Below are 26,416 nucleotides of genomic sequence, written 5' to 3'. Positions count from 1 at the left end.
TTCTATTTCCCATAAAATACATTCTCTTTCCCTCCTCTGCCTCAGCCATGATAAATCTCCATGTGACTTAGGCATCCCATAACTCTGCCTAATTGGTTTCAGCTGTCATTTTTGAAGCTGAAAGCACGGAGAGCCCGGGGCTTGTGAATGGAACAGGAAGCACTTCCAACTTCATTCCCATCATGTAAAACCAGCAATGTGTAAGAGCCCTCCCATTAAAACAAAAACGGGAGGATTTGGCTGCCGGCGATGCCATCGTGCAGCAGACAGATTGTGCTGCTCCACTGAGGCAGTGAGGCTGTTGTGAGCCATTCCTCTCTGTTCAAAGGAGAGTACACATTATTTATGCCCTAGCAGCTTTCCCGACTAAAATACTTCCCCTTTTGTCACCAAGAAATTCTTAAACCAATAATATAATTTACCAATAAAAGGATGGGCACCAGGAATACTTAAAGTGACAGGAGAACAAAAAAAGCTAATTCCTTTTAAATGGCATGTATCCTCCAACGTAAGCATTCTGCGGATTACTGTGCCACTGTTTAAATTTATTTCATGTCACTGGTATCTTCAAAAGTGTCACAGACTTTTATTTTCATGTATTTCAGTGGCTTTGTATAATTCAATCTTTTCCCTCTATGAGATGACACAGTGTTACCCATGCTAACAAAAAATACCCTACAAGGTATCTCTGGGTGATACCTAAGCAACTTCCAGAAAAACAGCAGCAGGCAGCAGCACCAGCTGTGCTGAGCAGCAGGGGAAAGATCTATATTAGGGATTCAAGGAAGAAAAAACTGCCCCACAAGACACTCGTAATGAAAACAATTCTGCTAACAGATGTTTTTAGTGCCTTGGATTTCTCTCACACTGTCAACAAAGATAAGCATACTTCAAAATATATGAACAATACTATATAAAAAAGGAGACTAGGTGGTGGGAGAGTACATAACACAGATAGAAACATATCTGAAAATCCCAGAGAGAAAAAGGGATACACAGTTGTCTGATTTTTGACTGTTGCTATAAAAGATAAATTTATTTATGGATACAAAGCCCCTGTTCATTTCACAAAGAATAATCTGGTTCCTTTCAGACAAGTGAAACACACTCCACTAAGGAAAGAATTGCTGAATGAACTAAAAGATCTTCAACAAAATACAGCTTTCTAAAGAAGCCAGTTTATCCTCCTCCTTATTCTCTATCCACCTTAATAATTCTATCAGCTTTGTGTTCTTAGTAAATCAGGTTAAGGAGACAAAACCCACTAAATTTAGTGAGATTATCTGAACAAAAGTGACATTGCAAAAATAAGTAGGGATTCCTGTTTAGTGTGACCAAAACCTAGCACCATATTATCAGCCTGTGCAAACTGTGATGGACTTAGAGACCTCAAAATGAACAGAGTTGGGACAATTTTTGCAAGCTGTAACACATGCGCCCTCAAGGATGGGCATGTGCACTTTTCCTCTAATTTGTTATGTCACTGAGCTTCCACAACACTGACCACGATATGAATGGATAACAAACAAACACACAAACAAAAATATAATAACAATTTGAATACACAAGAAAGTTTCTTGTTAGAGCATGGAAGATACCCATAGGCTCATGGTGAGAGTACATGCTCCAGGACCATGTAAGCAGAACACATACATGGGAGGGAGGCTGACAATCCACATACAGCCACACTGGTCAAGTATCCACATTAATATTGGCATGGCACTGACCATGGATAATTCAGTTGTATCCACACAAGATCAGCTGGCACAAGAGCCCTTCCATGGTGGTGTGTGCTGGGCAAGAAAACAAACACCATCTTCAGGGCAGGAAAGGACCAGTGCAAAGCCTTCCTTTAAAGACTTCCACATCCTACACAGACTTCTCTTCGCACTGGCTGAGTGATTTTTTTCCTGTTATGTATCCTAATCCTAACTGTCCATGCATGATTGTAAGATTAATAAAAATTTTGTTGGGAAAAACTCAGTTCAGACTGCAAGGCACACAAAATAAAAGTGATGCTTCCACAAATTACATCCTCTTTAATCAAAGTAGTAAAACAGAAACAATTAATAGAGCTTTTTAACTTTCAAGAGCTGGCTCTGCTTATTACTAAAGCTTGGTTCTTGCTTTCTCTTATTTGCCATTTCTTAATTATCTTTTACATCATAAAACTATAAACATAAAAATATCTGCAGTTATTGATTTATTCATTCTGACTTCAGGATTTTACTACTTTTATTTTGCCTGAACTGCTCACCTAAGTTTCTGTGTATTAAAGATTGCATAGATGTATTTTTTATCAATACAACTAAATTAGTACAAAGCTACATACTTCATTCAGGAAGGAAATATCTATTTTTAAGATTTAGAATTATGGTAATTATCACTTTTCAAACAGTAAGTTCTGGACTGATCGTTTGTTTATTTGTTTTTTCAATCTGCACTGAATAAATCAGAGCTTCACATTTTAAGAGGAATTAAGAGTTACAACCTATATTATTAAAGACAGCCTGAGTGAAAAAAAAGTTTAATTAGACTGGACAGTCTCTAGTGCAAGCTGAGATACTGTCAGGTGTCACCTCAGAGGGAACTAGGCAAAGTCAGTTTATGATGGAAATAAAAAGATAAGGAATATGTGGGATGCCTTCAGAACTACCGATGATAGAGCTGTGCACAAATCTATAACAGAAATAATTAATTACTAAAAAAAAGCCAAGCAAAAAACCAACACACACGAACAAACAAAAAGCACACAACTAAAAGAATTTTTTTAAAACTTTGTTTAAAGTAGTAAAATGAAGTGATGTATTTTTTCTTCAGTTCCTGACACAGGAAAGCAACAGCATATTAACTTCACTGAAAGACTAAAACTATTCATATTTTGCTGATGAAAGTTATGATGCAGAAAGATACATATAGAAAGGACTTAAAAAATAATAATCTTACCTATATCTACTATCAACAAAATTCTGTTGATTATTTGCCTAAATTGTTCTTTAAAAACTGACAGTATTAGACAAACCATCACCCCATAGCAGCTTCTGAAGTGCTTTATTATTGTTAGCATGGAAGGGGCATTCCTTGACTTTAATCTTTCTCTTCCTTACCGTAATTTCAGATTTTCTTTTTCATCCTCTTAACCATTCATATAGAAATAGGTCACTGACTTTCTCTATGATACATTTAAAGGTTGTAAACGTCTCATCCTTTTTTTATCCCCAACTCATAAGAGCCCTACTTACTTTGACTTTTCCTTAGAAGGCTTTATTCTCGATGTTTACTCACCCTTGTCTTTTTCCCCCTCAGGTCTCCAGCTGATTCATGTCTTTCTTGTGTGTACAAATTTACCCTTTAGGATGGTAGTCTCACCTGTATCAAGTAGAGTGTCACCACTGGTATATCTCCTATGCACATGCATCTTACTACATGAATGTGTTTTTAATGTACTGCAATGACACTTGCATTTTTATCTGTAATTTAGGAAAAAACTAATTGGGATCTGTCAGAAAAGTAGACTATCCCACGGGATTTCCAGTATTCTGTCAGCTCAACTCTTGATGTTTCTTATGCTCTGATTTTGTTGTGTGTATTGTTTGGGTTTTGTTTTTTTTTTTTAAATAATTACATTGAATGCAAGTGTTAATACAAAGAAGAAGAAATAATAGATTCTAGTTATTAAATGGTGCACAGCACACCACAAATCTAATCAATATTTACCAGCTGTTAGTAAATTGTACAAAAATTGGTCATTCAGATACACACAGCCTTCCAGCCTGTTGGACTGTAAATCTTGATTAATTGTATTAATACACCTATTCATCAGCATGTGCCCTCCATATGAAGTCTACACAACATGTTGAAATCCAGCAAAGACAGGATCACAGAATCACAGAACGTGCTGAGTTGGAAGAAACCCACAAGGACCATCAAGTCCAACTCCTGGCCCTGCACAGCATCATCCCTAAGAGTTACACCATGTGCTCAAGAATATTGCATGAGTAACATCTGCCCTTGCTAGACATGTGTAAACTTCTTAGCCTAGCAGGAGTATTTTTATTTAAATTAAAATAAACTTTTCATTCCTTCTTTCCTAGCAATGCCCATATCTGGCAGAATCCTTACCTCTCAGCAAAGCACTAAACACTTTCCTTCTGAAATCCCACCTCAATCCCTGCCTCCTGATACCTATTCTGTTTGCATTTCCAGCCTATACTTGGACATCAGCAGCACCTGTCTCTGATCTGCTCATTAAAACTTGAAAAACAAGGCTTTTCCCAAGAGTACTATTCCCTTACTGCCTATTCTCAATAGTACAGGATTTCCTTTTTCTCTGTTTACTCTCAGCCTTGATCTGTCATCTTTTGGACTGCAATTTAACCAATGCAACTTAAGGCAAGCCTGGGCCATGAGGCAGGGTTAAACCACAGGGGAGCAGCTCCTTCTCTGGTCAAGGTAAACACAAACTACCAAATTCAACTGCTGGGAGCCCTCGGTGGCTGCTCCTGGCCAGGGAGGACAAGCATGTTCCCAGCAAGCAAGGGTGGCTGCAGGCACCTGCCTTTTTGCAGAGCTTCACTAGCTTTCAGTTCTTGCTTACCATAGCTGGGCAGGCACCTTGATTTCAAGTGGGAAGAAAATCACCCACCATTTCACTTTCTCACCAAAATAATGTAACTCAGGCTCCAAATAAGTTTCACTTTAAGTCAAGGATTAGAAGACTCCTCCTTCCTTCTTGTGCCCGGTTTCTCCCTAGGTATTACACATCACTGAAGGATCCCAGTGATAACAGCTCAAAAGCTGCTGTGGGACACTACTGATTTTCCGTGCTCTCTCATCCACTAAAAAAAAAAAAATGTCTTTTGTTTGTTTTCACAAACAATCAATGCCATCATACCTTTAGTTTCAACACTTACTGTCTAATAAAATAAATAAAAATGGAAAAACAATAATAGTCTTCAATTCAAATCATCAAAAGTTATAAAAAATTGAAATTTTTGCAATGGAAAAATTTTTGATCCTTGCAAGTGATTAATTTTGCCCACTTTCTTACATTACACTTTCTAAGTATTATGTAGGACAAATTTGTCCCAAGACAAATTCAAAATCTCAGCTGTGTAATTCTTAATTCTGATAAAGAGTATATATGTCAATTTCCAATAAGCTTTAAAATGAGAAACTCACACCTATTTTTTTTTCTTGCAGGAAATGGGAGGGAAATGTAACTAATGAACTTCATTAAGTAAACTCATTGTATAACAACCTATTTTAGCTGCTGTAATGAAGCAGTGATAATTAAATGTTCTTCTTTAATGGAAAGGAATTTTTAGAAGCAAAAACATACACAAATATTAAAATAGGCAAGGCAATTGAAAATGCTTGGGTTTAAATTACATTATTAGATTACTCAAGCTTTTTCACTGTTGAGGAAGACATAATACTGCTCATTACTCATCCTTCCAATTATAAGTATCTGTTCTTGTTTCAAAGCTAGTTCATAAATATTGAAAGCATGATGTAAAGTATTGCCATACTAGCTCACTTTTACATGCCAGGAATAGGATGAGCTGCGGGTTCATTTATTGATAATAATATACTTACATAATTATGCATAATACTAAAACCTCATTATCATTCTAGCAAGCCTGTAGCAAATACATTTTGCTTAGGATTGCCTTTCAGCAATTATAGGTTTCTAAATTCAGTCATCTTCCTTCTAAATAAACAAGTGAAGCAGCAAATGGCAGCAGCTAATGATAATTTTAGAGCAAACAGATGTGAAGGCATCTTCAGAGATCTCACCTATGAAATGCACCACCTCCCTGGGCAAACCTGGCCATACCAGTGACACTGGCACTAAAGCCACCATCCCCATGAGATCACCTAAACTATCACCTAACCAGAGCCTGGTGAGGAAGGGAACAGAACCTTTGTGAGCAAGTCGCATGCCTCCACTGAACTGTAAAGCTGAACTGACCTTTTACTTCAGTTTCAGGCAGCAGATGTAAAGTGTGTCAAAATTTTATTTTCAGGTCTTGCTTAGCACATCCCAGTTAACTATGCAGAAATAATTTTCTTTACCATGTATACATGAAAGACTATCAGCCATAGAGGTTTTGTAGAGGAAATTCCATACTCACAACTCCCTAGGTAATAATACCTCTAAGTCATCCAGTGATAAAACTGAGCTCTAAGCACGCTTTGCAATATGCTGATGTAAGAGGTAACATATACCTTAGTAACAAGATACTGTATTCTAAGTTATTTTGACTAAGTTCTTTCATTCAAAATGAGTAAGCTCCCTTTCTCTTCTTCCACATAAATGTACAGCTCTACATCCACCACCAAAATGTTTATATGTAGATTAAATTTGTCCTGATCTTCAACTGTCAGAGAGAATTTTCCAAGACTGACTTTTCTTAGCTTTGCAGACCACCAAGGTTAAAGTTAAAAAACTCTGTCATGTCTTCACCTGATAGACATACATATTTAAAAGAAAACTAATTTGAAGGACCCAGAGAATTTAATGACTGCCATGTTCCCTTTCAGAGGCTATTCTCCTTTCAGCACTTAACTAACCACCATAATGCATTTAGCAATTTAAGGTGCTACATGAAATTAAATTTCATTCTATTCTTTCAGGGTCAATGCTGAAACCAAACACCTCTGATAACCTCAGACATTTCACCAGTATTATTTTCCCTAAGGAATCATCACCAACCTAGCAGCCCAAAGTTTCCATTTTCTGAGAACTCTCGGATCACTAACTGTTCATTCCTAATTTAGTCAAGATAACTCACTCAGATGTCTTTTATTATGTTTGAAAAGGTCAGTAGTGATCAATAGCAATAGTGTATCAGTTCCATGATATCACTTTATGAAATAAATCAAATTCAATCCCTTTTAGGTTAGGATTCAGTCATTCAAAAACGTACACCACCATGTAATTTTAATCACATGAACATTTTGACTTCTTTCAGTGCAAATTACCCATATGATTGAGCTAAACCATGTACAGGTGTTAAAATAACAACAAACCAGACATTACAGATACAGAGCTCATAACACCAATTACACAGCTAGATTGCATACTCAACCAGCCAAAATTTGTACATTTAAATGGGCACCTATAATTTTTACCTCTGCACATTCATACCATGCACTGAATGGAAGCTTTATAACCAAAGGAATAAATGAGATCCATGCAATCGTGCAATTAAAACCTGTATCATGCACACCCACAAGAATTCATTTCAGGTTATGTGGCCATTCTCAAGCATTATCAGATAGCATTCACTGCTTGATCAGACTATAACTTTACATTACTGAGCAATGAAAACAGACTTTTGTTAAGAAATTCTGTCATCTCAAGGCACAGGAGCATGTTACAATGTTGTTATTATACAGTCTTTATGCTGTTTGGATAGAATAAAGTATCCTTCCTTTCTTCCCCAGCAGCACCTTGAGAGACTGCCTACCAGCCTAAACATTAAAATATTACTTGGATCAGTTGCTAGAAACCCTTACTAAATGAGATTCTCAAACAGTCTCAATAGCTACCAAACACCATGGGAACCAAAAGGTGCAACTTTCAGCAGGGATGGTCCCTTGTTGAAAAACAGCTTAGTGAATCCAGAAGAATGTGCCACTGCATGAAGCTTAATCTGTGTCTGTACATGGCTGGGAGCCAGTCTTAAACAACCTATCTTAAACAACTTGTCTAAACAACCTTACTGGATATAAAATGCAGAAACTTGCATCAGTGTAATAAATAAAGTGTAAAATCCATCCATTTTAAATTAGTGTAATAGGCAAATCCGTCTATTTTGGGGAGAAACATATTCTATACATCTAATTTCTCAACCAGTTCCAAAGAATACAGCTAAATACAGCTGCTGATAAATGGGATTGCAAAATGTATTCATGTAAAGATATGCAAATAAGTGTACATTGACCATTATATAAAATTAAGTATCAAGGCTTTTCCTATGTTAATGCAGTGTGTAAGTCAGGAGTAGGAACATTACTGAATTTTAAAAAAGGAATTAAATTTTTATTACTGTTCCAATATCTGAGGTAAAAAAATACATACTGTATCAAATGCTCACAGGCTGCTGCAGCTGAATGCCCTCACCCTCAGAGTGCAGCACATTTATGTAAATACACAAGGTGAATGGCTTCTCCAGACAGGATTCTGTAATGCTGTGTGCATTGTCATGTAAAAATTAAGGCCTGCCCCCAAGAAGCACACAAAATAATTCCATCTGTCTTAAGCAGAGTTGTATTTAGAGTACTGCTAGCAATCACTGTACTTTATAAACACAGTGCTTTACAAAGTGTAATACAATAACTGATATTATACTGAAAATTTGACGGTGTCTAAAGTCATTTGTTTCTTTTAAATTACATGCTCTTGGACCCATCTGTGAAAACTGGGAGGTTAATTATGATAGCACATTGCATAATTCCACAGCTAAATGCTGAAGTAGTTCTACATAAATGCCATATGTTTGTCTTAGAAAAACTAAAAAGATTAATTAGGAGGCCAAGGCCAGTACTTTGGAAAGTAATACTCTCAACACTATTAGATCCTTATGCTGCCTACTATGTAAATTGAAGTTTTAATTAATAGGTAAAGCATTAGTCATGGAAAAGCTAAAAAAACCCCAAATTCTAAATTGCATGCATCACACATTTTTTTACTGATATTACTTATAAAAAGACACTCTGCACAAGCCAATCACAAAAAATGGCAATTTAAACTTGATATAAGCTTTGCATCAATGAGCTACCTGTTAAGCATTTCAGTCCTATTCCTCCCTACACTATTCTCACCTATTTAAAGTTACCTGATCACATCAATAAAGAACAAGCTCCAGTATACAAGCTATAACTATGAAGCAGAGTAAGTTTGAAAAGTCAGCTCAACCGCCTAAAGTCCTTCACGAGTCTGGAAGCCACCTCTCCATCTCTGACTCTGGTTTAGCCCAGCTTTCCACTTTTAGCCTATGCCACTAGAAAGTAAAATCTCTTATAGCTATCACTCTCCTGAATAAAGTAAAGGGTTATTTTGGCCTGATTTACAGATCACTGATGATAAAGAGAGCACTTCCACAGAATTCAATGTGCTCTGGATCATATCTAGAACATACAGTCACTTTACTCACCACATATTCAAACACAAGTGTCAAGGTCTCCTTGGTGTGAATGATGTCATGAAGCAGCACAATGTTTGCATGTTTCAATCCTTTCAAAAGAGAAGCTGAAAAACAAAACATACAAGTTATCTTAAAGAGTATCCAGATATTACACTGATTTGCTCTCCTTTTTTAGTGACTTAAAGGAGCTTCATAACCTCACAACTAATAGTTGTGCTTTAGTATATTCTATGTTCATGAGTTCCACACATCCAGTTTTTGAAGATCACACCTTCCCATTCAATGCTATTTTCTCCACCTTGCTGGTCAAACTCAGCTCAATCTGAGGCCAAAATGAGCTGGAGCAAGAGATTCTTTCTTTACACAGCCTCCTCTAAGTGAATCACTCATGTCTCAGCAACCAGACACCAAGAGCACTCCTACACTCAAAGGTATTTTTTTCTCTCAGACAAAAGTCAAGCATGTCTTTTCAAAACATAATCTCTCCTATCCAACACAACAGAGTTGCTGTCTAAATTAAGTGCAGCGTCTTTCCTAAGAATAGGGTTTTAAGCAATAATACTCCATTCAAATATAACAGAGATTTAATAAATCATTTGTATTAGCCCATGAGAATAAATACATGGTATTTTCTCACTATATTTTTAAAGGTACTAGTTCATGTTTTCAGAAAAGACAAAGACTTATCTAGTAAACTTTCAGGTAATGTCCTTCACTAATTTTTTTTTACAACCTAATACATATTTAATGTTCATTCCATATTACATACTTAATGTTCCACAAGACATGGCATATTTTAGCAATATATGCTGACAAGCCATGTGTTGTTACCAATGTCATTCTGTTGTTGGTGCCTTGTCATCTCATGCATACATCTGAGCAGGACTATCAGTCACCCTAGCAAGTAAATAATGGATACAAAGACATGCAAATGAGAGGCACATTTCTAAACTGAATAATGTGGAACTTTCTTCTCTCACACTTCTACTTTTGTCAAAGAAAAAAATGAAAGGCCAAGTGTGTGTCTCAATCCTTTACTGTGCAGAAAGGAAACCACAGAGCTTCCACAGCACTGTTACCCCTTGCTGTCCTATTCAGGGATTTCTGTCAGGCTGAGGTAACTCCAGGGGTCATCTGGCTTTGAATTAAGATAAGTACATATCATCTCTCATACTGGTGTTGAGGAGGTCAATCTGACAAGTTAATCACTCTAGGAAGCAACACAAAAGCAACATGGCATCTGGCTGCATCAGTGTTCCTCCACAAGCACCCTTAGCAGCAAACTCTGGGATTCATCCTAGGCAGAAGGCAGACAGCAGAGGAAAATACCATAAAGCTGCTTCAAAGTCAGTATCATCACAGACATCATGAAGACAGGACTGCAAACATACAAGGAAGCTTTTTGACCAAGAATGAGGCAACCCAACAACCTGGATGAAGAGATGAGAAGAAAAATTTCAAAAGAGTTTGCTTTAGCCTGCACTCCACAGCTCGTGCTATTTAGAGAGCCAGCACAGAGAAGTCTTTCCTGTGCTCTGATTCTGTTGCCACTGAGCTGTAAAACAGCTACTGTAATTACAAATAAGAATTTCAGACATTTGATCAGTGCATGTCTAGAAACTGTTAATATCTCCGAAATTAAATAGAGGCCTTTTTCAGAAAAGAAGAGCCATGAGCAATTTTCAAGGGTTCTTCATCTTAAAATTTGGACAATTTCTTGGAACTGAAGCTCAGAGAGATTTGGATATGTTAGGACTTTTTTTAAAGACAATGATGAGAAATTACTGCTGGAAAAAGGAATGGATACAAACAAAAGATAAAGAACAACTCTTTTGAAGGGTACATTCTAACAAAAACAAGAACTTTTAACCTGGAGAAACCCTAAGAAGATTTCACCTGAAGTAACTGAGGTTTTCACCAGCTCTTTCCTCAAACCCTATTGAATGACCACACATTCACAGACACTGTGAACAAAAAAACTTTCTCCTAGCAGAGCCTGTGTCACACTGTAATAGTATTTATGGCCTCTGTCAGCTTTTGCTGTTCAGATCATCACCTGAGGCCTTTAATTCCTCTAGTTGGCCATTACATTGTTGCTAGAATCTCTATAAGGGTCATTAAATGTTAAAGAGTACATTGAAAGCAGCTTACCTCAAGGTCTTTGCAAATACTGTCTTTCCCCTTCAGTCCCCTCCCCCACTCTTATTTATCTTCTCTAATATCCAATTCTCCCCATTTACAGCCTCAATAATCAGCATCTGCCATATATTACAAGAACTAAAAAATTTCACCTGCAGGGTGAAATTTCTGTCTTCTCCATTAGTCCAAATGAAATACAGTAGGTAATACAGCACAGAGAGCAAAATCATCTTAATTGCACTAATTTTACACTGCAGAAATAACCAATTAGACTATCAATTTATATTGTGAGATAACAAATATAACTGGTGAAAATAAGAGAATTACCCCACATGTTCTTCTACCAAGACTTACCACTAAGATTGCCTGTCTTGTGAAAACACTGTTTCATTTCTTTAAAAAAAAATAAAGAGGGCAGGAGGGAAATTAAAAATGGGGGTGGGGGGGGGGAAGGATCAGGGAGGAAATTAAAAAGAGAATAAACAAGTTGTCTGAAACAGGTAAGCTGTTTTTTGTTCCACGGTGTGCTTTAAAAACAAAGTGAAATATGAACCATAACGTGGAGGTTTTTTTCCCCAGAAAAACAGCTTTTCAGAATAAATGACCTCTACACCTCCTCTTTTGGGCAAGTTTTTACAGGAAGGGGATAGAACTTTGGATGAACTCCACTAATTCAAAGACAAAATCCAGAAATCCACATCGAAAAGAATAAAGGGAGTCCAGAGAATCTGTCAGCGTCAACTTGAGATGAGGCTGACTTTACCTTTGAAGCTGCCAATGCAGCTGCTACTGGAGCTCAGTAAAAAGTCAGGTGCTGCTGTGCCTGGTGTTACTTCTAGAACAAAATAATTCTGTCAGAGAAGGCCATCTCCACCCAGTGATTATTACCCACAGATTTCACACAGAGTTGTTTTCTTTTAAGACAAAAAGATTAAAATAATGTTGAAAAAGCATTGCAACAACTCACAAAAGTGGGACCAATGTACTAGTACTCACTGTACTCTTAACATGTATTTTTAATAACAAAAAAATACAATGCTGCTTCAAAAGTACTGGCACTCTTTTTTTTTTACCCTTGGTATGAAATGTAAGATAAACAGATGGCAGCACTTTTAATTAATTTCTCCAAAGAGTTCTGAGGAGGAAGAGCAGCAAGGAATATTAAAATTTATTTTTAAAACACTTTGGACAAAGTATGATATGGGTTTGAATGGCCAGGTGCTTTTTCTGTCACCTGTGTTTGCACAGTCCCACACAGCAAATTCTAATAGTAAAACCCAGGGAAGGCGAATTGTTGACATGTTCCAACAATTAACAACATCCCAGATGATGATTTCTGTGACTTTTACACAAGCTCATGATCTGAGTTGCTAAATGTACCAACACTCCACACTTTCCATCAAGGGCTAATAACCATATTTGCATACTTAAAGGAAACACATTGCATTTGCTTGAATAACCATCACAGGCTTCGCTTCCAACAAGGGAATGCTCTCATCTATTATGAGCTCCTGGCAAGCTGCCATATCGCTTGTGCTGGTCAAGGAGGTTTTTGCTGTTCCCAGATGAGCTGGATTCTAAAGTACACTCACTCCACAAGCAAGGCAAGCCAGATGGACTGCAGCCAACTCTTTCCCAAAACCTGAGTAGCATCAGTAAATCAGTGCTTCGCTCCCTGCGGGGTTTACAGCATCAGCTCAAGCCTGACACTCCATTTAACAAAGCCTTGTGACTTTTAGATCAGCCTCGGCTTGGGAGTGTTTGAAAAAGGCTATTCCCATATCTCATAAAGTAATATTTCACAGCTGTTTGATAAATTCAACAAAAGCAACTATTACTATTGACTCCCAGGTCACATGGAAGAACTTTTCACTAGCAAAGATAGTAGTTGTGGACATGGTGAGTACATTAAGCTCGAACATTAATTATGGTCCTTTGATCATCCATTCAGTCTTTCAATTCCTTAGTATCCTTCCTGAGTACTCTCACTTTGTGAAAAATCACAAATCTCCACTGTGGCTTTAGACAGAAGAATAACCCACGATTTTCAAACTGGCTGATATTTCAGTGACCTGGAAGCTTTTCTCAGCAGCAGCAGAACTTGGCCTCATGCTGCTCATATGCACCATAATGTACAACTGCTGATGATGCTCTCTCATATTTCCACATTTTCAACATTCTTCTAAAAAGCATAATTATAAAAATACCTGCTTTCCTCAGTAGCTGGGGTGTCCTCTGGGATTACCATGCATCAGTGCTAACTATTGCTCATGCTGCTACTCAGACGCAGTGCTCACCCTTTCTCACTGCCTCTCCAGGAGGATTTCTCTCATCAGGAGACTTTTGAAGACTGTACACCATGGAAGCTTACACTTCCCTAATGCTGTTAAAGCAACTGTGCATCTTTGCTGCCCTGTTGGATTTCTGACACGCCAAAGAACACATTCTAGTCAGTAACACAAATCTGTGAAAGCAAGTAAGCTGCTGTGCTTCAGAGCCAAACAACTTATATTTAAAATTCTGCAGCTTGTCACACTCTCCACACACAACGGTGCTCTCTGTCAGAGTGCCAACTTCCTTGCATACACAGTTGGGATCAGTCTCTGAGCTCTCCTGGAAAGGCATCCTTAGTGAGAAAACATTCATGGGGTTTTTTTCTTATAATGATGTTTTCTGAAAAAACACACTCAAATATGTCTTACTGCCTGCACAAACTACAGTTCTGCTTCTCTCCCAGCAACTTATTTTCAATCTATACATCTTTCATAGCAATTTTTAAAATTTGGCCTGAGAGCACAACGTCCCATATACTTCTCATCCACTTCCCACACAGCAGGGATTTCTGTGTGCAAAATGTTAGAATTCTACCACAGAGACAGGAATTCAGCACTCTGTTGGTTTTGCAGCAATAAATGTGCAGTAATTTCCTCCTCAGAAATGCAGTTCCCAAATCTACACTTTGCTATTTTCCAGTTCACCCATCTGAAATTATTTACTATGAGCAAATAGCTTTGCTTTCCTAGAACCCTAACATAACAAAATTCATTTCAGTGAAAACTGTACATCCTAGGTAGGAACACACTGACCAGAAACTTCCCACCTTCTCACCACAGGATATATTCTGCAGAGTGAATATTGTTTATAGCACATAAGTAATCATTGATTTTAGAGCTGCATACCTATAAACACACAGAATTGGCCAGTTTCCATTCTGATCTTAGCGGACACAATGCAATAAAGATAGGTAGGTCACTCTTCAGCTTGGAAAACTTTTTAGGAGGAAGTTTCGTAACAAATTGCAAAAGAATTTGTGAGCTACAGAGAGAAGAAAAAGCAGAAAAGAAAACTTGAGATGGGTTATTACATGAGCTTAGCTCAATTGCCTTCTTTACAGCCAATTCCACCTTCATGAAAGTCTCTTCTAGATCTAACAAATAGTCCTTACTCTCGTTTTCACTAAGTCAAAAAAAGGACAGTCTGCCATTAAGGAAGTAAACAGTGCTTCACATGCTTGCAAGAAAGTACTTGTAGTCCTTCACCTGTAGGTTGCTTTGTTGGAGGAACTACATGGATCAAATTAAATTCATTTACCTCCTCAGCACCAATTCAGGCTTACATGAGAGACTTGAACTTTTAACCAAGTATTTTTTTTTGTTTGTTTGTGAAATGTCTTCTTGCTGCTCCTTCTTGAAAGTACAGTATGCTATTAGAGAAGAAATACTGAAAAAAGGTGTGTGTAAAAATGCATAGGCACCACCAAAGGTTCTTCTTGTTAGAGCTGTCGTCCCCTAAGTAAAAGGCAAGTTACAAACCTGCTACAATCTCTTTGTCTGTTGAACTGGAATAAAACACTGGAAGGACTGATCAAATAAGCTCTGAAAAGCACTACAATATATTATTCTAACAGTTATAGAGAAGACTGCTGCCATATGAAATGAATGTCTCTTTCATTACATTCTAGATATAAATACATGCATTGTGTATTGTTCCCAGCGCTCTTCCAACACAAGTGCAGATGGAGGTTAAAAATAATGAGACATCATCCTATTAAAGCCAGACTCTTTTGGAAAGCAATTACAATATGCTACTCCTGTCTTGTAGCAGCCAGTCATATTTTGCCTTCCCTACCCATTTCAGTATTCAAGAGGAGGAAACTGTGTAAACCAAAAATATGAAGTTGTTCAGAGAAAACAACCCTATCATGCAGGTAGCATGTGAAAGCAGGAACATTTCTATTACTTTTAGATGCACACATAGCATGACTAGGATTAATAACACAATCTCTTTCTAAAACTATCACTGGCTGTATTTAGACCTGTTATCATGATGATTTTCAGACATTGTCTTCACATAAATATCTATATACCTTAGGAAGTTACTTTGGAAGTTTTCAACCTAAACAGTTCCTCCCATCTCTCAAAAACAGGCTTTAGTAACAACTTCTGCAACCCACAGAATAACTTTCCCTTTGGGAAAAAAACCAAACTCCTCAATCCAGTGTTTTGGAGTAGAGATTAAAAACCTGGGAGTAAAGAGGCCTTTAAAATAGAAATGCACGCTTTGCCATCTCTGTGAAACTACTCTAAATTTGGTCAAGTTAAAGCTTTGGAAATTGTCTCTTTGGGTCAGCCTCACTGTCAGCAGTGTGAAAGGAAGGAGAAATACCAAAAAGGGGAGATGGCAGGAGGGGCTGCGATCCACAGTGGAAGCTAGGACAGCTGGTTAAGGAGAAAAAGCCATAGGACAAATGAGCATCCTCCAGAGTTGGAAAAATGCAGGAAGTGGAAAGAGCACATAGGCAAGACAGCAAAGGGACAGGATGCAGAGCACTAGGTAGGCAAACACATTTTGGGGGAAGTACACATGAGCCTGCAGACACTAGCACATATTCTCCACTGATGTCCCTACAGGAACCCAAGATTCCCACTGCTTTCAGCAGGAATCAATGAAAGCATCTGGCAGTTTCCCTCATTCTCCTGCAATTTCAGCCTGCAGAGAGAAGCACCCTTCAATGTACCAGTTAACATTTCAGTTCAAGCAGGATGTGCTCATATGAGAGGCTAGCAAATATATTGAAACATTGGAGTGCAGATGCAACACCAGAAAATGGAAGAGAGATTTCCACTTGCTTTTTCAAACACTTGGAAGGTTACTTATACAAAAATCCAATTTAAAATAAAGAATGCTAAACCAAGTGCACAAAACAGAGATGGACTACAATTACAGGGGCTGCCACAATGCAAACCCTCAGATACACATTCCTGATGTCACTACCATGAGATAAGCTAGAGTTTCAGTTCACAGCTGCTTCACATCTATCTTGCATTTATCTGACACTTTGACAACCTGCAAATTCACAGCCCAACTTCTCCTGAAGTGGCCAACTTGTGTGCCTGTACCCATTAACTGTTCTCAGCTCTTTAATTTTGTGTTACAGACAGAATTAATACAGTGGAAGGATCTTGCCCGTTCATGAGAGAAGGTGAAAACTCTACAAGGTCTAAGTCAGAAGAAAATCAGCCTGGTCTATACCCTTACTTACCACTGACTAAGCATAACTTTAAGTCACTCAAGCTGATAATATTACCATGTTCCAATTTCACTTTTGATCTTCATTCACACTTACCAGAACAGCAGAGTGCATACAATTATTACAGAACCCCAAGCAACACTGTACACTTATATTACCCAGCATTATGCAAGTACTCTGAATGTCATCTCAAAATCATCATTTAAAAGGACTCTTGGCAAGTGGGGTGCTGACAAGATGAACAAATATTTAAATAGCCAGAGTAGAGTGACGAGTGTTCTAGAAATTTTCAAAACCATCTGTGTTTTAGTAATGCACAGTAGGTGCCTATAGCTAGAGCCACCCATCAAGAACATTAAATTAAATTAATCGATCATCATCTAACACAGGCAGAGATCACACAGCAGGAGCAAACATGGTGCTGTTTAGTAATTAAGGAAAGAACAGTAAAAGAAGAGAAACCAAATTAAGTTTTCACAGGTAAACTAATTCTGACAATTTCTGAATAATTGACTTTGCAACCATAATAAAGATCCTCTGCTGTAAGTGGTATATCTGCAATATTAGTATTACATTGTCCAAATGAGGAAGTAAATAACCAAGCACCAGCACTGAAATTCATGCTCTGCTGAAGTCAATGAGCATTTTTGTTACTCACTTTTACCAATGCATCAATATGACAAGAAATCACTTAACCTTATGTACCTGCAATGAATATTTCTTTTGTACACAAAAGACAGAAAAGCATCATAGGAAATAATTAAATTGCATGGACATGAAACTCAGTTGCCTACCAGCATACTTGAGCCACTACTTACAAATGAGGAATTCTGCAGAAAAGCTATTTTAGAAAAAAAATTACTTTTGCTCTATTTCTCAGTGGGCCATTTCCTTCAGAAAAAAAAAAAAACCTGCACGAAAAGCAGACTCATTTGTCAGCACACACTTCAGGCAGCAGGAAAAAAAGGCTTGTGGCATATGTCTTGCTATTTTTCAAAAAGGGAGCGAGACAGGAGTCTTTAAAAGACCATGTCAATTTTATTCTTCTGGGTGGGTGAGGCTCAACATGCCTCTTTGCCCACAGTGGAAAATAAAGCTGGAATGCTCATAACATTGCTGTGTCTCTTGTAGAATGGTTTAGATATTAAAGGCAGACTCAGTAGAAAGCTAGCAAACAACTATTTTTACAACTAATTTAGTAAACAAAATCAATCACAGTGAAAATAAGGCATACTGCTCTGTAACTGAAAAGAGAAAAACAGAGTATATATAAGAAAAGAACAAAAATATCATAATGAAGCAAATGAAATGCAGTTACTGTGTAACTTGCCCTAAAAAGCAACTCAAAACAATGAACTATTAGTCTCTTAAGCATCATTAGAATGAATGATATATGAATAATATCTAGAACATTTTAAAAACATGTTTAAGCACAGGAAATAACCTTAATTCAGATTAGATCTCTTTGATGCCTTTTATAAGATTTGTAATTGATTTTTCTTTCCCATCTAAAAACATGCTAAGCATTCAGACTACAAAATCGCAATATTCCCTCAAGTAACTTGTAAACTAATTTCTATCATGAAAAAAAGCAATAGTGATGAAGCAAGTTCGCAGACACTATAGCAGCAAAACCCAGCGGAGGTTAAATTCTTTTCCAGACTAAATTAGTTGACAGATTATATCAGCAATGGACAGCCATGCTTTACCATGACCAATAAAGCCCTTTGGTGCCAACACTGTTGGACATCCACTTATGCAAGCACATAATCTGAAAATACATTTTAAGTGTTTTTTTCACATGTGAAGGCCCTATCAATTCGCAAGGAGCAGATATATTTTCCTCCTTCTGCATTTGCCCTGTGGTCTCAAGGCATTGTCTTGTTTCTCACCCCATCACTGAATTGTCATTTACTCTTGCTGTTCGTATTAACCATCAACAGTATTTGTTGAACTCAAACTGCAAGCAATGGAGAGGAAACAGAAAAACTGGGAGTCCCAGGATTTTTGCTTTATTCACATCAGAATGTAACTATATCCAAATAAGTATGAGTGCAAACTTCACAAATTTACATTTAAATGACAGTGAGACCTGTTACTATCATGGCACTCACTAGAGCAGCATGTGCTTATTGAAAGGTTGGGGACATTGTTCAACTTGGAAATATGTGTTATACAGGACAAAAATTTTCATTTAAACAAAAGATAGCATGTCCTGTATGTTTCTTTAAAAAGCCGCTGGCCCCCATAGAGAGCCGGAGAGGTGCCAGAACAGAAAAGATGAGCTGAAGGAATGTCTCAGCTTCACAGAGCTGACAGCCATAGCTGACAGTGACAGGGTGCAAAAGTTAAGTGATGCTTAGAGGAGACCTAGTTGAGGTAAGGTAGTGATTTCTATCCTCCTACTTTTGCTAAAAACATACCCATAATTTTCAAGTACAGATTCAAAATTACCTGTGCAGATGCATGACATGGATCAAACTATGGATCTAAATCATACTGGAAGCCATTCTGAGCAATGGCATAATTAAAGCACTCCTAAGAAATGTGAGAAAACACATTTAAATGATCTTCGAGCATAACCCATTAACACCACAGGTGGTAAGAATTTTTTTTTAAAGGACAACTCAACAGCTTGTCTGTCTACTACATACAGATATAAAACATCCAGCCCCCTTGGAAATATACTCAGTTCTTCCATCCTGTTGTGTCATTCGTCAATTATAATTACAGCAATTTACTGTTTGCTTTTCCACAGAAAATTCTTTTTATAGAATCATAGTAATTAACAATGACAGTAGCAAAATTGATAGCCCTGCTTCTTAGAGTACCTGTTCCTCTAAAATGACACTACTGCCTTAACAGACTTTAAACAAATGTTCTCATCTTTTCCAATTTGCATCTAACAGTGTTTGCTCCAGTCAAAACAGGTCAGCTCTTTTCCAAGAGAGAACCAGAGAACAAATATGCTCTTTAATGTTGCTGACCTTTTTTTCAAACAGTTCTCTGAACTCATTCAAAAGTAAGACTTCAGATCAAGGAAATGCTTTTTCTAGTTTCTGTGAAAATTTGTCCAATTTCTCAAAGTTTACATCTAGTCAGTGGAAAATTGTACTTTAAAGCTGCACTTAAGCAGCTAAATATCCCAGAGAATCCATCTTTCCTGTCTGAGCCAAGAACTCTGGAGTACAACACCAGTTATAGATAGGACAGTGTCATCAGGAGAAAAATTCTAACAGTTTCCCCAAAATTTCAGTCACAAACCTGATTTTGGCTGAATGCATCTCCAAGTCCTGTGCTCCACTTCTGCTCCCCCCTCTTCAACCCTGCTAGGGAAAACATGGTGGGAAATTCCAGCCCTGTCCAATTAGATTTCCCATTCTCCATGCCATAGGCTCCTGACTGAGGCCAGCCAAAGTCATCAACCCTTCCCTTCTTTTGTTTTCTACCTTGGTGCTGCTTTGAATGACCCTGAATTTGCATTCTTCCAAACGCACTGTGATAGCTGGTGTCATCCCCACATCAACTTTTATTCTTAGCCTCCATTTCTCCTAGCTCTCCTCCCTTCCACTGCCCAGGTATGGACAGTACCAAGCATTCAGTGGGGCAGTCTCCAGGCTGCCCAAGCATGTCAGAAAGGGAAACAAGAAAGCTAGAGAGTATTAACAAGAAAAAGGGGACAAAAATGCATGGATAATGCATGTAGAATTTATAACTCTGTCAATATGAGAAAAAAAAATCCAAAACCAAAGCTAAATGCAAAGCAGGAGGTTTGCACCTGTGCAATGAAAATTGCTACCTAAAAAGCCAGTTTCACAAAGGGACTTTCATAGGCTCAGGACAACCTAACAAGCCAAAATCCAAGAGCTTAAATCCTGGTTCATCATCCTACATAGTACATGAGCCTTGAGATACAGACAATTCTTTAGTTGTCTCTTTAAATCCTTCTTGCTTATTGCTATAGCTAAACAAAAAAGTGACTTGCTAACCAAATACAAGAGGCAAGAAGATTCTTGTTCCTGAAGAGAAATGGAAAAGAAAAAAACTAGGGCACCTTAAGCAGCAGAACTTAGAAGAAGCACGACAACATGCCTAAACTGTATTTCTCTATAACTTCCATTTGCAATAAGAAAGATGAAGCTAATAGAATACTAACAGATTGAGTGGCTGAAGCAATAAGTACGTCAGAAACTCTTCCTTTTTACTTGCAGAAACCAAGCAAGGAGAAACATCAAACTTCAGCTGTTAATTTGATTTGACCAAGCACAAACTGGACTAGACCACTCAGGGTATGACTGTGTTGCCAGTATGGGACCTGAGCACCACAAAACTACTGGATATAATCTCCGTATCAATGCAGCACTATCACATAGTCAAAGATGAAATGCTGTCATCTCACCAACTGATCCCAAACAAACTTGCCCAACACAAACAAAAGACTCTTCAGTGCAATGCAAGTACTCTGAGGTTTTAAGTTCAGTGTAAGCAACAATTTCATACATGTAAGATGAAGGTTCAGGAACATGGCAAAGCCATAATTACTTTGAAGTAGTTTCTGAATCTCTGAAACTCTTTGGAATGTTTTTTTTTCTCCAAAGAATCCTTTTCCAAGCAACTCTTGAAGATAGCTGATCTGCAACAGTATTTTGAGATACTGCAAAAGGGCAAACACATTTTTAGTTTCTACAACTAAAGTGAGAACACCTTTGTATTCCAGAAAACACAGTCCAAGCACTGTAGAGTCCTTGGAGTTCTTTACTAGTGATTTGTGCCTCATCACCTCATGCCAATCAAAGAATGACTTAAAGCCACCAGATTTTTATCAGCCAAGTTTTTCTCCCAAGCAAACACACTCTGACCTAAAAAATGTTGCAGGATTTACAGAAGCAAGCCTATTACCCATAGGCACTAATGAATCTTTTTCCTCCTTCAGCATGGCTAGTGTGTGTATTACATCAGACATTCTGCAACAGTAAACTTTACCTCTAAGGGAAATTGATAAATAAGGAATACTAAATCCCTATTCCAACAGAGAAAGCTTTGGCTAAAAAATCAAGAATTGGTTGCATTGAAAACTCTAAGAGCACATTCCAGTTCAGGTACTGATATTAAAATAGTGGCAGCTAAAGTGCTAACATTCACAAGGTTAATTCTCCCTAAATTCACAACATGGTTCAATATTTCAAATAGCACCAGCCTTATGAGAGCAGAACAGAAATATTAAAACAAAAAAAAAAAAAAAAAAAAAGGAAGTACCAGTCAATGAAACAGGCACAAGAACCTAAGAACCTTACTCATTTATTTCTAATTAGGGCTCAGCACCTCAATGGTGACAGGTCAGACTCTGTGAGGTCCATCAAAATGCCTCTCCCCCAGCTGGTTTGGAAACTTATATATGACAGTCTGATAATATTTGAAATAAACTGACAAGATCTCCACAGATAAGCAGACCTGGTCTGAGGCAGTAAAACACATTCCTCTTCCAAAGTTCTCTGACCACAATAACCTACATCTAAAATATCAAGAACTATTTACCTAAAATATTAAGAACCATTAACCATTTAGAAGAAACTACAGTTGCATATCCATATCTTGAAGGTATCTTTGATGTTAACTGTACAATGAGTGCGACATGGTAGGAAACACAGCAGTGTCTTTGTCGTTAAGGAGTGTATGATTATCTGCAGGTATTTTTCTGACATTTTGTTGGGCTTTAACAAGTGCTGTTAAAAAAAACCTTGTCCTTATATAGTTTGGCTTTCGTTTCACTTGAGAAGCTTTTATAAACTTGTTTACATAATTCTCAAAGATGTAGATGCATAACTGTCAATGATTTTACAAGGTTAATGGCCTCTATAATTAAAACAAATGAATGAGAAAGTCAACTTTAAATTTATGCGCTTCAGTCAACCATAAAAACAGCAAACTCTGCAAAGAACATGGGTGTATGAACCAGACTAAACTCACCTTTTGCTGACTGCTCCAAAGCAATGTACAGAAAAGAAAATACTTCTGTTAGTGATGCACTGAGACTCTGAAGTATTTTGAAACCTAAAATTCTAGGAACCAAGATTAATGGAATTTCTAATCTAGTTTCCAGATCTAGATGCTTCTGAGACATACTTTTACTCCAGAGGTTAACAAACAACAAACACAGACACCAGAATAAAACTCTGTACTGCATGATACTGAAGGCTCAAAAATACAGATTGTCTTTTCAGGAGCATATCTATTATGGAAGATAGTTTTAATCTGCTTTAAACCTCGCTTTCTTTTATTTTTTTTTTTTTGGACCTCTAGATTTTAATTAGTATATTTTTCAATAAATGAATTGAATCCATATCATGCCTCAAAAAAATTTATATGGAATTCATTGGCACACATTAACAAGAAAAAGCCTAGATCACATCATACTCTTTTTTAAGTTTAAATAATCAGAAGTTGTAATAATTATAACCAAATTTCTCTGTGGAACTAAAACTTCTGCCATCCAAATTTCACTTAAGAACTTGATTCAACACATTAGAAATTCAGTCTAGAAAAAATTAAAGGGATAAAATCTCCTGGTATTTAAGGGGTTTTTTAAAGGTTCAAAGGTTTCCTATTGCCTCAGAGACGTTAGAAGTTGCTTTGTGCTCTTAAACTGTGATCAGGAGTTATTCACATGTAATTGAATGTGACATTCTACTTTCTTGTCCACAGCCATAAAAATGGATGAAAAACATGAATGCATGGGCTGATGGCAAGATGGGACTGTTATTAATCAATTCATAAGCCTCTTGGACTGCTGGCAGAAATCTGACAGAAAGATGGTAAAGTCCTGAACACATTATCCACAAGTACATACTTTTATAGGTTATTTAGATTGACCTCCTTAGCACAAGAAGCCATTTCCAAGCTCATACATTTTTTACTGAGCATATCTTTAGAAAGACATCCATTGTGTTGCAACAACCCAGCAGCATAAGTGCCCCAAACTTCATTCCCATTTGGAAGAGTAGGAAGTCCTTCTAATTCTTACACTGATAACTTAAGCAAAGCCTGCTTCACCAGACTTTTAATGGAGACTCTACACTGCTCCAAAACTTTTCCTTTGGCTTTTATATAGATTTGTACTAATTTGTGCAAGCAAGACTGAGAGACAGCAGTATTCAGACACACATCAATGAGATGGCTTGGATTTTGTTTGCGAGCCACAGCTACAACCCTTAGCTTCTCCACTGGCATGCAAAATAAAGCATTTTTGATTATGCAAATAGCCCACTGTTTTGTGAATAGGGCCTCAAGTGATTCAAATGCTAATTCTGTTAGAAACCTTGATGCAAAGCCAGTATTTCAACCATGTCAGCTTTATAACCACGACTTTCTGAGAAACACGTAATTGCAAATTGAAAAATATCTTTTAGAACCAGGAATACATAAAGTAACCTGGAGAAGTAGGAAAGTTTTTATAGCTTTCTGTCAATGGCCCTGCAACCTGCTGGGTTTTGCTTTGAGTTAGATGTCCCTTCAGGAACTGGCAGTTTCCTAGCAGAGGCAGTGTAGGCACTGCTGCACTGATAAAACCAGATATGAAACAACAAAAGCAAATTTTTATTTGTCCAGAGAATAACATGTTATATAGTTGGGGTTTACATCTTCTTGTTTACTTAATAAAATCTTCACACCATCTAGTGAATGCCTGCATGAAAATGTTCTTGCTATTATTAAACATACTTTTTGAGCCCTCAGAGCACACAAAAGAACAAACATGCATCCTTGATTTCAGAGAAATAGGGGGAAAGGGAAGTGAGTGAGAATGTGCACGTGAAATGTCTAAAAAGCTTTTCTTTTTGGTTTGCAAGCAGTTTTGATTTACTTTTCTTCCCCCAATTAGTTGCATTTAACATACTACAGTACTTCATCCTCTCAATTCTAAGAGATAGGAGGGAAGGGAGAATGTTTTCAGATGGAAACGGCACTCACTGGCACTGCCATCAGGCTGTGTGCAAAGCTGTCATGATGGTACATTCCTACCACCCTCTTGACTTCCTTGATTGCTCTGCTCAGGAAAACTAGCTGATAAATAAGGCTAAATAAAATCTGTGGTTCTAATTACCTGTACATGAAGGTAATTAGCTGTACAACTGAAGTCTTAGCTATACAACTAAGACAGGCTTCAAAGAACTAACCAGCAGTTTAAGTTGCTTATAGAGAAAAAAAAAAAAGGTGTAAGGAAACTTCCACATGAGGTCCAAGACAAAAAGTTAAACTATAAACTATCTGTCATTGATGGTGCCAGTTTTGAGAATCTCCTCAAGGCAAAACCCAGAGGACAGAATCCTTATTTGCATTAAGCCCCTCCTAACACCCCAAAGTAATAGTCAAAGAAAACTGGTCTATACCACTTCAGCACTGACTAAGGGAACTCTGAAACATGCAGCACAAAACACACACTAAAAACAAGCTATATCAGATCAGAACAGATACAAATCACTGGGTTTAATACACCAAAAATATCTTTATTTACAAGGTTTCCTCCATTAATTTTGTTTTAAGTTCACTTTTCAGTTGGCTCCAGCTAAATCTGCTGCCAGCTGAGAAGCTATGGAAGCTTTTGACAAGTGGCTCAGACCTTAAAAATTCAGAAATACACAGTTCCAGATTCTACAGATTAATATCCCATAGTGATGACTTCTAGACTCCATTGTCATAACTTATATTTTAGTATATGGGTCAGAGGTGGAAGGTCACACATCCTATTACCAGTCTCTGAACCATCCAGTTCCCCTTCATCTCAGCAGAAAAATGCGACACATTATCAGCTTCTTTTGTAATATTGCTTACTCGGGGGGAACATTCTGAAGTAAAATAATGTGGGTGTTCATTTTCATTGCTTTGAAGAAGACAGTAAAGGTCAAGTTCTAATATTGAAATGCTGCTCTCTTCATATTGATTATAAAGCCTGGAAGCAGTAACTCCACTTACGCTGGAAAAAGAAACCCTATTATGAAGCCTGTATTCCAGTTGTGTACAATTCCTGATAGAAAATCTCCCACCTTTTCAGCGAAAACTGAAAAACTGAACTGAAATGTTTGCAACACAATCTCCAGGCTATGGAAAAATATAAAAGAGAAAAAAGAGCAGTGCTGTCTCCCGAAGGAGTGGTCTCACCCAGACAACTGTGCCTACAGCATCTGACAGCAGGTAGACCAAAGAAAAAAAGGAGCCTGTGAAGAAACAGAAAAGAAGGAATATATTTTGTCTCACATATATATAACTTTAAAATAAGATGTATTTTCTACCACTTTTTTCACTGTTTTGATTATAACTGACCTTTTCCTTCCTGTGAGAAAGGTATTAGTGCTTCTTAATGACTACTGTGGTTGCTGCCATATTTCATGCCAGTCCAAAGATGTAAGCTGCTGAAAGTATTTCTCACCTATTTCAAAATTTAGAAACAATTCATGCTTAAAATTTTCAGCAAATTCCTGTAAACTATACATAGCATTTTACCATACTGGGATTTTTTACTTCCCTGTATACATGACATATTTAAGGAAGAATTGAATCATTGCCACAAAAGATGGGAATAAAAAGCAGCAAAACAAAA

General features: G+C 37.4%; 1 protein-coding gene across 6 annotated transcripts in view; it reads right to left on the bottom strand.

Moving 5' to 3' along the window:
• Window positions 1-26,416, bottom strand: part of CDK14 (cyclin dependent kinase 14) — a 341,412-nt gene that overhangs the window by 202,079 nt on the left and 112,917 nt on the right. For all 6 annotated transcript variants that reach the window (XM_064409653.1, XM_064409650.1, XM_064409676.1 and 3 more), the window contains one exon: window positions 9,165-9,259. In XM_064409653.1, the coding sequence (XP_064265723.1) occupies window positions 9,165-9,259 (95 nt within the window). The remainder of the gene's footprint in view (window positions 1-9,164; window positions 9,260-26,416) is intronic.

The sequence above is a fragment of the Passer domesticus genome, chromosome 1 (genome assembly GCF_036417665.1).
Source record: "Passer domesticus isolate bPasDom1 chromosome 1, bPasDom1.hap1, whole genome shotgun sequence".
Classification (NCBI taxonomy): domain Eukaryota; kingdom Metazoa; phylum Chordata; class Aves; order Passeriformes; family Passeridae; genus Passer; species Passer domesticus.
The sequence above is the reverse complement of the archived record's forward strand: the minus strand, read 5'-3'. Positions and strand labels throughout refer to the sequence as shown.